General features: G+C 39.1%; 1 protein-coding gene across 5 annotated transcripts in view; it reads left to right on the top strand.

Moving 5' to 3' along the window:
- PRUNE1 (prune exopolyphosphatase 1) overlaps positions 1–14064 on the top strand; it is a 48207-nt gene that overhangs the window by 30872 nt on the left and 3271 nt on the right. For all 5 annotated transcript variants that reach the window (XM_072644740.1, XM_072644741.1, XM_072644742.1 and 2 more), the window contains exons 5-7: positions 54–212; positions 1036–1130; positions 13559–13717. In XM_072644740.1, coding sequence (XP_072500841.1) covers positions 54–212; positions 1036–1130; positions 13559–13717 — 413 coding nt within the window. The remainder of the gene's footprint in view (positions 1–53; positions 213–1035; positions 1131–13558; positions 13718–14064) is intronic.

The raw sequence follows: 14064 nt of genomic DNA on the forward strand, positions 1-14064 counted from the left end.
AGGGTAGTGTGTGAGGGCAGAATTTCAGGTACCATTATTCCTCTTTCCCATAGGGACCATAATCTTGGATTGTGTCAACATGGCCCCTGAAGCTGGCAAGGTCACCCCAAAAGATTCCAAATATGTGGCACAGTTAGAAGCCCACTTTCCAGACCTACCTAGTAGGAGCAACATCTTTGAGTCCCTGCAGAAGGCAAAGTTTGATATATCAGGTATGAAACATTAAGCCCACTTCCCTTCTTAGCACAGTAGGGGGGCAAACCAATGGAAATCTCTTGTCCTTCTTTTGTTCTTGAACATATAGTCATGGTTTGGGGCAATTAGGAAGTATGAGAGATAGTTTAGGCTATTTGGTAAACATAACCCAGAAAGAAGTCAGGATTTGAATGAGACTAATTATTTAATTAGTCTATAAGGAATATTGTCCAGCAGCTAGGTGTATTCTTGACACCTGTGTGGTTTTGGGAGAGTCTGTATTAAGAGACATGTTCCCTTCATTCAGGAGCTCCCTGTCTGATCAGGGAAACAGAACATATATTTTAAAGCAAGTAAATCATGTATTAACTGAGTTCATAGGTACTGAGATATAATACAAGTGATGGAGGGATTGGAATCCATATGCGGGGAGGGAATAGAACTGAATTTGGGTACCTGCCCCTAATCCAAGAGAAGTGCAGGGTTAATGTTTCTGGGATGTGAAATTCTGTGAGTCTAGTCATCTACATGATGCTCCCATCCTTAGACTCTTTTTTAATCTTTGAGATCATTTGTTTAGATTCTACTCAAACTGTGCTGCAAATCTGTATTTTTTTTTTACAGTGTTAACATTAGAGTTAGCCAAATTTGTTTTATGTTATTTTTGGATGATTTTTTTCTTTGTCTTGCCCATTCACTCCCATTGTACAGTCCCTTTAAATCTTCTCATTAGTCCTAGTCCTTTATCAGACTAAGGTTTCATGGCCTCTGAGCCCTCTGCACTTCCTCTGCCCTGCCCCTTCATTCCATATCTTCACCCTTTACCTGTCCACTTTCCAGGGCTGACAACAGAGCAGATGCTGAGAAAAGATTTGAAGACAATCTCTGGGAATGGTACCATGCTGGCCATTAGTGCAATATACATGGATTTGGAGGTAAAAGCCAGGTATAAGGGAGTTTACTCAGAATAGGTATGATGGAGACAAATCAATGCTTTATGGTTATCTTTCCCCTGAAATTCCACACTACACTTGATGTATTTAAGGTAGTATTAGAGAAACATACAATGTTAATACTGAAAGAGACCTTAGAAATCATTTAGTCTAAGCATCTCATTTTACACATGACAAAACTTCAGTTCTTAATTAGTCTGTGGCTTTAGGTCAGTCAGCAATCCTGTTATTAGTGTACTGCCTATGCCATTTCATGCCCATAGGTCACCAGTGGAAATATGTCACAGACTATGTACATTCATCATTTATCCCTCCTTTGCCCTTTGGATGATCTGAAATTTTGATTCTTCAGAGAGTGTTCTAAGATTAGCAACTACACCATGTCAGTGGAAGAAATTTCAGTTAAAAAATAATGGGGTTTTGTGGCAAGAAACAGCTTAAGCTCATAAGAAGGGCTGCAGTTTCTTCAGTGCAATCCAGCTGATTTGGAGGGTAGAGGAATGGAGGTAAAAAGAAAGGTAGGCACCTTCCCCCTTGTCCCTAGTGTCTCTCACTCAATCTCCAGTCCCAGGAGGGAAGAGGAGAAGAGGGTGCCTCACCATCAGACCTCTTTCATCTTCTTACTGGCTTCCACCCTGCTGTGAGAAGATCAAAAGCTCCATTCCAACATCCCTGTCTCCTTATGCAGAAGCGTTAGGAGCAAGTTGCATTCCATCAAGTTTCCAATCTAGTCCCCATGTTGGGGAAGTAGACTATCACTACCCTTTCTTCTCCAAGTTCTTGTTGCCTCACTTACATTGCCATATATTCTAAAGGGATAGGACGGGAGAGAGAGTTCACATTTATTAAGCTCCTACTTGCCAGGCACTGTGTCAAGTGCTTTACAAATATTATCTCATTTGATTCTCACTAGAGCAGTGTGGAGGTAGGAGCTATTATTATCCCCATTTTACAGATAAGGAAACTGAGGCAAACAGAGATTAAGTGATTTGCCCAGAGTCATGAAGCTAGTAAGTATTTGAGAAACATACAATGTTAATACTGAAAGAGACCTTAGAAATCATTTAGTCTAAGCATCTCATTTTACACATGACAAAACTTCAGTTCTTAATTAGTCTGTGGCTTTAGGTCAGTCAGCAATCCTGTTATTAGTGTACTGCCTATGCCATTTCATGCCCATAGGTTACCAGTGGAAATATGTCACAGACTATGTACATTCATCATTTATCCCTCCTTTGCCCTTTGGATGATCTGAAATTTTGATTCTTCAGATGGATCTTCTTGACTCTAGGCCCAGCACTGTATCCACTGTGCCACCTAGCTGACTCTACCCTTAGGTTGTAAAAATTCTCCCTGAGATTAACAGACTTCCAGCTGGTCATATCTTCCACATCCCAGTGATTCTGAACTCCTGTAGGTTATCATCCAGATTATTCCCTATTTTCCACTACCTAATTTCTTATCCCCATTCCTTTCAACCCAACTCTATCCCCACCATGTACTCCTGTAAAGCTACCCACCCCTTCCACTGTGCCCTCTGGAATGCCTGGCCCATAGGCAATTAACTTGTGTTCATTTTAAATCTTTTCTTTTCCCACTCTTTCCATCTTCTGGCTTTCACTGAGACCTGGCTCCCTCATAACGCAGCCTCTTTGGCCACTCTTTCCAAAACTGGCTGCAATTTTATTCATTCTGCCTCAACTCACTAGTCAAGGTGAGGGAATTAGAATACTCCTTCTTCCCCATTACCACTTAAAGGTTTTCCCCCCTACCACTGCTACTCAGTAATCTCTTCCTCCTTGGAGATTCACTTAATCCATATCTATCACCCAGTCACAATCTTGATAATTGTTGTCCACCTCCCTCCAGGTCCCTCCCCTTCCTTCCTTTCTTTTAGGGGACTTCAGCATACATATTGATCAACTCTTTCAAACACCCTGTCCTCCCAGTTCCTAAACCAACTGATTTCTCATGGCCTATTTCTCCACTTCACTTCATCTATACACAAAGATGGTCATATTCTCAATCTTGCCATCACTCACAAATTCACTGACTCTGTGTTTATGACCTCTGAAATTTCCTTATCTGAATACAATCTATTGACTTTCCAATTGCTCCTCTGCCTTCCATTACCAAATTCTTTTCTTTGACTGTGACCTTCAATCCCGTGACCCCTCAATTTTCTCCCAGACCATTGTCCCTGCACTAACTGTACTCTCCTGCTTTCCCAGCCTTGACCCCTTGGCTACCACTGACTCTGTGTTTATGACCTCTGAAATTTCCTTATCTGAATACAATCTATTGACTTTCCAATTGCTCCATAACTTGTCATTCCTCCTCAAACCTCCCCATAGCTCCACCTCCACCATCTTCTTAGCTAAGAACCTTTCCTTATATTTTACTGAAAAAATGGAGGTCATTCACTGAGAGGTGCTTCTTCTCATCTCCTTATTTTGTGTCACCCAGATATGCTTTCTGCCATTATCTCCTCCTTCATCCCTGTCTCACATGAAGCACAGGTGCACCTGGGTGGTGAAGTGGATAGAGCAGTGATTCTGGAGTCAGGAAGACCTGAATTCAAATCTAGCCTTAGACACTAACTGTGTGACCCTGGGCAAATCACTTAACCCTGTTTGCCTCAGTTTCCTCATGTGCAAAACGGAAATAATAATAGCACCTACTTCCTAGGGTTGTTGGGAAGATCAGATGCAATAATTTGTAAAGCACTTAACACAACTGGGCAGTCATGTCCAACTCTTCCTGATGACCCCCTTTGAAGTTTTCTTGATAAAGGTAGTAGATTGATTTCCTAATAATGAGGAACTGAGGCAAACAGGGTTAAGTGGCTTGCCCAGGGTCACACAGCTAGTAAGCGCCTGAGGCCACATTTGAACTGAGGAAGATGACTCCAGGCGTAGCACTCTCTCCACTACACTATCTCGATGCCCTACTTAACACAGTACCTGGCACATAGTAAATTCTGTACATAGGTTCGCTGCTGTTGTTATTACTACTACTATTACTACTCCATGAAAAGGTGGCCCTTCTCCTTGCCAAGAAGACCTCCTCTGTATGTCCAAGTGATCCCATTCCATCCCTTTCCTCCAGCAAATTCCTTCTTTTGTCATTCTCTACTCTCTCACTTATCTTCAGCTTTTCCTTACCTCCTGACTGGCTTCCCTAATGCCTACAAACATGCCCATGTCTCCTCATCTGATCCTACCATTCCCTCGAATGTCCCAAATCTCTCCTGCTTTTTGGGCCAAACTCCTTGAGAAGGCTATCTGCAATAGGTGCCTCCACTTCCTTTGCTCTCGCTCTCTTCGCTAGGGCTTCCCATCTTATCAGTCAACTGAAACTGCTATCAGCAAGATTATCAGGATCTCAACTGCCAAATCCAATGGCCTTTTCTCAGTCTTCATTATCCTTGACCTCTCTGCAGCCTTTGATGCTGTTGATCATCCTGTCCTCCTTGATATTGTCTTCTTTGCAGTTTTTCAGGACATCCCTCCTTCCCGGTTCTCCTCCTACCTATCTGACTGTACCTTCTCTGTCTACTGAATCTTCATCCATATCACATCTGCTAGCTGTGATTGTTCCACACGGCTCAGTCCTGGGCCTCTTCTCTCCTCCTTCTGTACTCATTCACTTGATGATCTCATTGGCCCATTGGATTCATTTTAATCTCTAAGCTAAGAATTCTCACAATCTACCTATCCTGCCTCAGTCTGTCTGCTGACCTCCAGTCTCACATCTTAACTGCCTTTTCATCATCTCATACTGGATGTTTGTAGACATCTTAAACTCAGATATATCCAAAGCAGAACTCATTATCTTTCCCCATAAATCCTCCCCCCTCCTACCTTCCCTATTACCATAGAGGACAACACTGTTATGGCAGTCTCTCAGGCTCACAACCTAGAAGTCATCCTGGACTCCTTACCATTTCTCACAGCCTTTATTCAATCTTTTGCCAATCCTGTCCATTTCACCTCTGCAACATTTCTCTAAGATACTCCCTAACACGTGACTTACGGACTATTACAATAGCCTGTTGGTTAGCTCTACCTGTTTCAAGTTCCTTCTCACTCCAGTCAATCCTCTATTTGGCCATTAAAGTGATTTTCTTAAAGCATGGGTCTGACTGTGTTCCATCTCCCACTCAATAAACTCCAGTAACTCCCTTCTGCCTGCCTTTTGATCTGTGGTTCAAAAGCAGAATGTTCAGTTTCATATTCAGAGCCCATCATAACCCAGCCTTCTACTTTCCAATCTCATTCCAGCTAATTCCCTGTCAGGCCCTCTTCAGTTCCATGACACTGGTGTCCTGGCTGCTCTCAGCATTTTCCCTGACTTCTCCATGCCTGGAATGCTCTCCCTCTTCAGTCTCTTGGCTCCCTTTAAGGCTCATCTAAAATCCCATCTTCTGCAGGAAGCATTTCCAACCTCTAGTATCTGCTTTTTCTCTTAATTATTTCCCATTCATCTTGAATATAGTTTGTTTGTACAGATTTTTTGCCTTCTTGTTGTCACTCCCATTAGATGGTGAACTGGAGAGCAAAGACTATGTTTTTCCTTTCTTTGTATCCCTATCACTGAGTGTGGTACATAGCAGGCATTAATAGCTGTTCAATCAATAGCTGTTCAGTTGGTTGATTTCCTGCACTGTCAGGATAGGGAGGATCCCCTGGCCTAAAATTCTACAGAAGAAGTAGGAAACTCTCAAGAATGAAATTTTGGAAACACAAAGAGAAATGATTCCAGTGAACAGAAAAAATAGGAATTCCAACTCAGATTTTTTTTTTTTATAATATATGTAGAAAAGGGAAGGAAGAGCAAATATAGAATAGATATAGAAGTATGGCATAGTGCTGTAGAAAACTTTCAGGAGCAAAAGGGGTCAGAATGAGCCAAGGTTGAGGGGAATAGCTAAGGATAACAAGAAAGAGGTATGGAAAGTTGAGGGTTTTTATGTTTTTGCTATATTGAGGGGGAAAGTATTAAAGAAGGCCTAGGACTGCTACTTGGGGTGACTAGGACATGATAACTTCTTTCTCAGAAGTCAGAGCAGCTCAATTCCTGTTTTGCATCTGTTTTCTCTTCCAAAGAGAGTGACATTTAGATAGGAAAAGACAACAAAAATACCTTACAGGGAATTGTTACCCAAGATAAGTAATTAGGTAGTAAGAGATCACCTAGCTGTTCTGGATGAATTCAAGACAACTAGCTCAGATGAACTATATTCTTGGGTACTGAAAGAAATGACAAGTGTAATTGCCAATCCAGTGTCAATGATAATTAAAAGATCATGGAGAATAGGAAAGGTATCACAGAAATGGAGAAGGATGAATGTCCTCATTTTCAAAAAATCTGCAAACTATGGACCAGTAATTGATTCCTAGGAAAATGCTAGAATATAGAATGTTAAAGGTAATAGCTAATGAATATCTGAAAAAGGACAGCTTCAAGAGCAGGTTGTTAGAAAAATATTTATAACAGTTTTTTTTTTATAATAGCAAAAAACTGGAAACTAAAGGTAGGCAACTATTGGAAAATGGCTAAACAAATTATGGTATATGAATTGTAGTGGAATATTTTTGCTCTATAACGTGTCACAAAATGGAGAATTTCATAGAAAACTGGAAAGACTTCTGTGAATTAATGTAAAGCAAAGTGAGGAAAACCAAGAGAACAATTTATACAACAACAGTATATTGAAAAAAACAACTTGGAAAGACTTGAGAACTCTGTTTATTGCAATGACAAACATGATTCCATAGGACCAAAGGGATGCCTCTGGTAGAGTGCCCTTGGATCTGTGATTGGCCCTGTGCTGTTTATCATTTAAGTCAGTGATTTAGACAAAGGCATAGGCACCACACTCATCATGTTTATAGATGACACAGAACTAAGAGGTATAGCTAAAACACTCGATAGAATTAGCATCCCAAAAGAGCTTAACTGGCTAGAACATTGAACCACTCTAAAAAGATGAAATTTAATAAGAATAAATGCAAAGTCTTACATTTGGGTTAAAAAATTTAATTTGTGGGTATAAGATAGAGGAGGTAGGGTTAGATAGCATTTTGAAAAAAGATCTGGAGGTTTCGTTATATGCTACCAGCATGGTATGAGCCAACAGTGTAATATGGTAGCCAAAAAACTAAAGCTAAACCTGACTTTAAGCTATCTTAAAGAGAGATGTAACTCTAGGCTTTTAGGGAAGAGATTGTTTTCATTGTTGTTTTTATCTCCCATGTGCATCTAGCACATAGAAGCACTTTGTAGGAGTTTAATAAATATTTATTGAACAGTTTCTAGACATGAAAAGGTACACTAAATAGACAGGCACACTAAATTGTGCCCTAAACAGACAATATCTAGAATATTGTGTCTAGGTCTGGAAATACATTGAATAAAAGACATTGAAGAATGTCTAGAAGAAGATAACTGTGTGATCTTCTTATCATAAAGGGATAAAGGGCCTTGAATCCATGCCATGTAAAAATAGGTTGAGGGATAGAAAAGACAAGTTTTCAAGTTTATGAAAATGATGGCATGTAGAAGAAGCATCAGACTTGCTCTCTTTTCCCCAGAGTGCCCAGGACTATGAGTGAAAGTTGCAAGGATTTAAATGTGATATTAGGGAAACATCCCAGGAATTGAATTGATCCAAAAATGGAATGAGCTAATTTGGGAGGTGGCAAGGTTCTTCTCACTGAAGGGCTTCAGAAAAAGGCTGTAAGTGGGATTTTTTAATGGGGTATGGGTCTGAATTCTGTAATTCTGAAATATTGTTATTCTGTAATTTGTTCTGGTATTGATGACAGTGTCTCCCTTTACAAGGTGAAATTCCCTTAGCAAGGTCAAAATGTTGATAATGTATGAATTCACAGTCTGTCATGGTTGTTCCCATTGACATTATATGTAGGATGATTCAAGTCCTTTTGGTCAACCAGAGCTATACCTTTATACTTAGACCACAAAAAGTGAGGCTGGAAGACTGGAAGAGACAGGAAACAAGAGCTGAGAAGTGGTTTAGATGGAAGTTGTTACGATATACATGGGCTTACTTCTCAGCTACATGGTCCCTTCTGGGAACTATGTGACTACTACAAAGGCAACAGTTAAGAATTAAAGTTTCTGGATCAAGCCAGTGACTATAGGAATTTAAGCTGACAACAATAAAGCTGCAGAGAACTTTTCAACTGGGAGGCATTGGACCAAGGGGCATCCAGAGCCAAGACATAACAAAGAACAGGACCATGAGGTGATGATGGGAAGGCACAAAATCCAACCTGCCCTTGCATGGGAGCCATAATACACTTTAGATATTAACCCAAGACTTTGTTCCTTAACATAAAAGGGTGAGGAATCGGGCCTCAACTTCATTGTTGCAGTGTTGAGATTGAAGGACAGTGTAGGTGGAACTCGATGGTGGAAACAATTGCCGTCTTCTCACAGGACAGTATCAACCCTACGGTAGGTTTCTATCTGTAGGATTAGCTACGTCTCTACAGAAGATGTGGCCTACTAGAGAGGGAAGGAAGGTAGATTTGTCTTGTGTATTTCTTGGTTAAATAAAGCCTGGCCTGTGTTTAATATTTTGTTATCCTAAGTATTCACATGAGACCTAAGGGCCATCATATATAAGCCAAATTCTAATGTTTCTGGGAAACCCTGGTTAAGCGCAAAAGCCACAGATACACTGGGAAGTCCCCAAGCTGATACATATAACCCAGAAGTTCTGGACCACAGGTTACCCAAGATAAGCCTGATAAGAGGATACTGAGTTGGAAGAGACCCTTACGCTGTAGGCAAGGAAGTTTGAACTGTACTTGGTGAGCAGAAGAGAGCGTCTGAAGGTTTTTAAGCAGAAGATTGGTTCTATAAATTTTAAAGATTATTCTGCATATTTGTTATGAGGATTGTGTTTTTATTTTATTCTTTTAAATTGGGAGGGAAGGAAAACAACTGCTTGTTATTAGAAAAATAAAACTTTTTTAAAGGAAAGATTATTCTATTGGGTATGAAGAACATATTGGAGGGGAAATAAAGTTGTGGCAAGAACTGTAAGAGGTATGTTATAGCAATCCCATTAGATGATGCTGAGGGTCTGTACTGTGATGGTAGCAATGAAAAGAGAGGTGAGATAAAGTTCAATAGATTTCGTAGGGATGGAATTAAGAAGTCTGGGAAATCAGAGGAAGGTGTGGATAGAGAGAAGAGTCAAAAAGACAACCCCAAGGATAGGAACATGGAAGATTAAGTGAAGTATATTGACATAAATTAGATAGTTTGTGGAGAACTTGGTTTGAATGTGTTAACTCTGAGGTCCAAGTGGACCTCAGACCCAGGTGGAGGTGTCTTGAGTGGCAGTTGGAGCTCAGAAGAGAGGTCAGGACAGAGTTTTGTGCACCACCATCTGCATGACTGAAGTAGTTGAAGCTGTAGAAGTTACTGAAATCAGCAGGTGAGGAACAAGAAAAACACAGAGAAGGATTTAGATCCTTAAGAATACCCACATTTTCAAGAGGTTTATCAGTGATGGGGAGAAGGAAAATGGGAGAGTAACTAAATAGTTTAGATGAGTTAAGAGAAGTAGATTTTTTTTAGGATTGGGGAGACCTGAGAGTGTTTGTAGATAGATGGGAAGGTATCTGTAGTGAGGGTGAAGCTGAAAATTCATGAGTGAGCAGGTCCTAGAGGAACAGTCAAGAATCAGATCAAGATGTAATTCCTACTTCTAGTATCTCCTCCAATTTATTCCACGTGGGTCTGACGTTGTCCTTCCCTACTCAGAAATATTCAGTAATTTTCTGTGGCTTCTGGGATAAAATGTAAACTCCTTAGCCTGACTTTTAAAGCCTTCTAAAGCTGAGCTCCTGCCAGCCTTTTCATACTTCTTTCACATTACTCTCCTTCACTTGTCTGAGTTCCAGCCTAACTGGCCTACAAGCTGTTTCTTGAGGCAGAAAGATAAGAGGTTCATTTCAATCTTCTAGACATTTATGAGGCCCCACTATGTGCCAGGCTGTGTGCTAAGTATGGGGGAGAGAAAGAAACAGTAACATCATCATGACCCTGAAGAAGCTGATTGTTTTTGCTGGGGTACATAACATGTACACAATTAAGTGTAGCAAAAGAAAAATTAAAGAGGCCATACTAACAAATGAGATTTGGGTTGGAGGGTTGAATTTCAAGATTGTAATGTATTTCTTAAAGTAAGCTCTAAGTCATGACCACATTTTTGTGTGGCAGAGATAGCATAGAGAAGGTTATGGAATTGAGCAGTTGTGTCATCAGGCTATTAGAGGACTTGTCATCATGAATACTGGATGATAGGGAAGAGAAAAATAAAACACTAAAGTAATTGAAAAGATTGAAAGAATGACCTAATAAACCCACATAATCACCTGCCTTTTTTACTAACAAAGCTCAATAGTGAGAGATAGAAATTTCATTTAATTTCATTCCATTATAAAATTTTGAGGAGTCTACCTGCCAAAACAAACCCAGGAACTATAAAACACTTTTCACACAAATAAAGTCAGATCTAAATAATTGGAAAACATCAGTTGCTCATGGGTAGGCCCAGGTATTATAATAAAAATGATGACTCTACCCTAAGTTAATTTATTTATTCCATGCCATACCAATTAAACTACCAAAAAATTATTTTATAGAGCTAAAAGAAAATAATAACAAAATTCATCTGAAGAACAGAAGATCTAGAATATCAAGGGAATTAGTGAAAAGAAATGCTAGGGAAGGTAGGCAAGCTACACCAGTTCTTAAATTGTATTATAAAGCAACAGTCATCAAAACTGCTTGGCACTGGCTAAGAAATAGAGTGGTAGATCAGTGGAATAGGTTAGCTACACAAAGCATAATAGTCAATGATTATAGTAATCTACTGTTTAATAAACCCAAAGACTCCACCTTCTGCGATAAGAACTCACTTATCCCAAAGAACTCACTGCTGGGAAAACTGGAAAATAGTATGGCAGAAACTAGGCATAGACCAACATCTTATATCATATACCAAAACAAAATCAAAATGGTACATGATTAGATATAAAAGCTGATACTATAAGCAAACTGGGAGAGCAAGGAATAGTTAATCTGTCAGATTTAAGGAGAACGGAGGAATTTATAACAAACAAGAGATAGAGAACATTATGAAGTGCAAATTGAATAATTGTGATTACATTAAATTGATAAGTTTTTACTTATCAAACTTTTTACTTTACAAACAAAGCCAATGGAACCAAAATTAGGAGGGAATTTTTACAAACTCTCTCTGATAAAGGCCTTATTTCTAAAATATATGGAGAACTGAGTCAAATTTATAAGAATTTTGTAGTGGAAAAGATTTGGAAATTGAGGGTATGCCCATCAGTTGGGGAGTGACTGAACAAGTTGTGCTATATGAATGTAATGGAATACTATTGTGCTATAAGAAATGATAAGCAGGTGGATTTCAGAAAAACCTGGAAAGACTTGAATGAACTGATGCTGAGTGAAGTAAACAGAACTAGAAGAACATTGTACACAGTAACAGGCACAATATGCAATAACTAACTTTGATAGACTTATCTCTTCTTAGCAGTACAGGGGTCCAAGGATAGCTCCAAAGGACTCATGATGGAAAATGCCATCCACATCCAGAAAAAGAACTATGGAGTCTGAATGCAGATTGAAGCATATTATTTACTCTCTCTCTTTTTTGTTTTTCTGTTTGTTTCTTCTTTCTTATGGTTTCTCCCATTGGCTCTAATACTTCTTCATAACATGACTAATGTGAAAATAGGTTCAATGTGAATATATATGTAGTGCCTGTATCAACATGCCTTCTTCAGGTGGGGGGAGAGGAGAGATGGGGAGAAAATTTGGAACTCAAGATCTTATGGAAGTGAATGTTGAAAACTAAAAATAAACAAATAAGATTTGAAAAAAAAAAAAAACTTGAAAAAAGAACGACCTAGACATCCTAGATGATGGATGAAGGGATAGATGGAGAAAGGGAAGAGATGGCTACATAGATGCACAGAAACAGAGACACCATTTATTATGTGCATACTATATGCCAAGCACTGTGCTGAGCCCTAAAGATATAAAAAAACAAGCAAATGTGACAGTTGAGTAGCAGAAGGAATGACCACTTGGGGAGAGGATAGTAAGGCTTGTAATGTCTTCAGGAGAGACCTGGATTTCCATTTAGGTGAAGGGGTAGAAAGAATACTTTTTGAAATGTTTGAGGATGTAGAAGAGTTTATTAATGATGGAGCAGGGATTCCAAAGGATCCCCAATAGTTCATAGGTGAACCAGGTTCAAGTGGGGCTATGGAAGATGATTTGTGATTAGAATATGGATTAAAGTTTAGGAGAAGTTCGTATGGGCATGCAACTTGTTCCAAGGCTTTATGAGCAGCATTGGAGAGGTAGTACAGTAGGAATTAATTTGAGGTGGCATGTGCCTTTCTTTGGTAGAACCTAACCATTAAAGAATTTACAGTTAACCAGGACCAGAGTTTGAAAATTTATGACTCCATCAGGTTTTCCCTCCAGGTGTTCCTCTGTTCATGGAACAGCTGGGCCTTCTTAGTTTTAGCTAGGACAGTTAAAAGGCTATTGAGTGTATGAGCAGCCTCCATGGGGTAATTCCTCCAGATTTATTAATTTATTATTTATGCCATTAATTGAGGCATAAATGAACAACAACATGGTAATGACTGAACAATGAAATTGTGCTATTTCAATCTATTGCACTATTAAAAATGTTAAGATTTGCATTGATAAGAGGAATATCAAGAAGTGTGAAAAGACATGAATTGATGCAAAGAATTATAAGAACAAAGTATATTGACAACTGTAAAAAATAATAGTAACAAAACTTTTGAGTGTACGTATACAAAAGAGATCAGATGGGGAAATAGTGTTACATTATTATGGTTATATTTAATTATTCAGATGATGTTATATTTGTATTTTTATTCCATCTTATTTGTTCATTTGTAGCAAGATACTTTTTAAAATATGAATGAAGATCATGAATATGCAAAGAATAAGTGGGGAAATAGTTCTCTTTTCCTGTGTCTGTCCTTTACTTTGTGTGCATGATTATTTTTCTGTTTGTATATAAGGCACCTAGAAGATGAGGAATTGTGACTGTAAGCTTTTAAAAGCTTATTGGAGACAGAAACTCTTAGATTTCTTCTGTATCTCCAGTTGCACTTCACATGGAGTTACATGCGCAATAAGATACATAGTGGGTACTCAATAAATATTTGAACATAGCAGGTAATTTTCTTTGTACATTAGCATACTCCATGAAAACATGGGTTTTTATTGATGAGTACCTCCGTATGGTTCTCACATCTCCCTTCCCTTTTTTTTTTCTTTTCCAGGTCTTCCTTCAGAAATCCAACCTCACAGCAGAGCTAGATGCCTTCTGCCAAGCTCATGGTTATGATGCCTTTGTTGCTATGACTATCACTTTCAATCCTGATAATGAACCAGTGAGGCATCTGGTTGTTTTCTGTCCTAGCATGGACCTCCAGAGTATGGTGAGTCCATAGCCCTTCAACCTAACTTCCCTCTAACCATAGGGTTAGGAACTCTGTTGATAGCTCTCATCCACCCTGAATTGACTCTGTGTGTACAGAAAGTTACCTTGATATAGAACCTGATTTTTTTGTTTGGAATGTTAACAGAGTTTATAGCCTTATCCTGGCTGTTGGTGGCAGGAGAAGTTACAATAGAAACATGAATCATAGTCTCTACCTTCAAGGAATTTTAAATCTGTTTGAATGGAGCTATTCTAAGTTGATAATCAGTTCTGGGTTTTCCTCTTTACTTAGTCACTCATCCTTTATCCATATCCACTCTCCATTCAGATCTTGCCTATTCCTTT

This window comes from Notamacropus eugenii, chromosome 2, assembly GCF_028372415.1.
Source record: "Notamacropus eugenii isolate mMacEug1 chromosome 2, mMacEug1.pri_v2, whole genome shotgun sequence".
NCBI lineage: Eukaryota > Metazoa > Chordata > Mammalia > Diprotodontia > Macropodidae > Notamacropus > Notamacropus eugenii.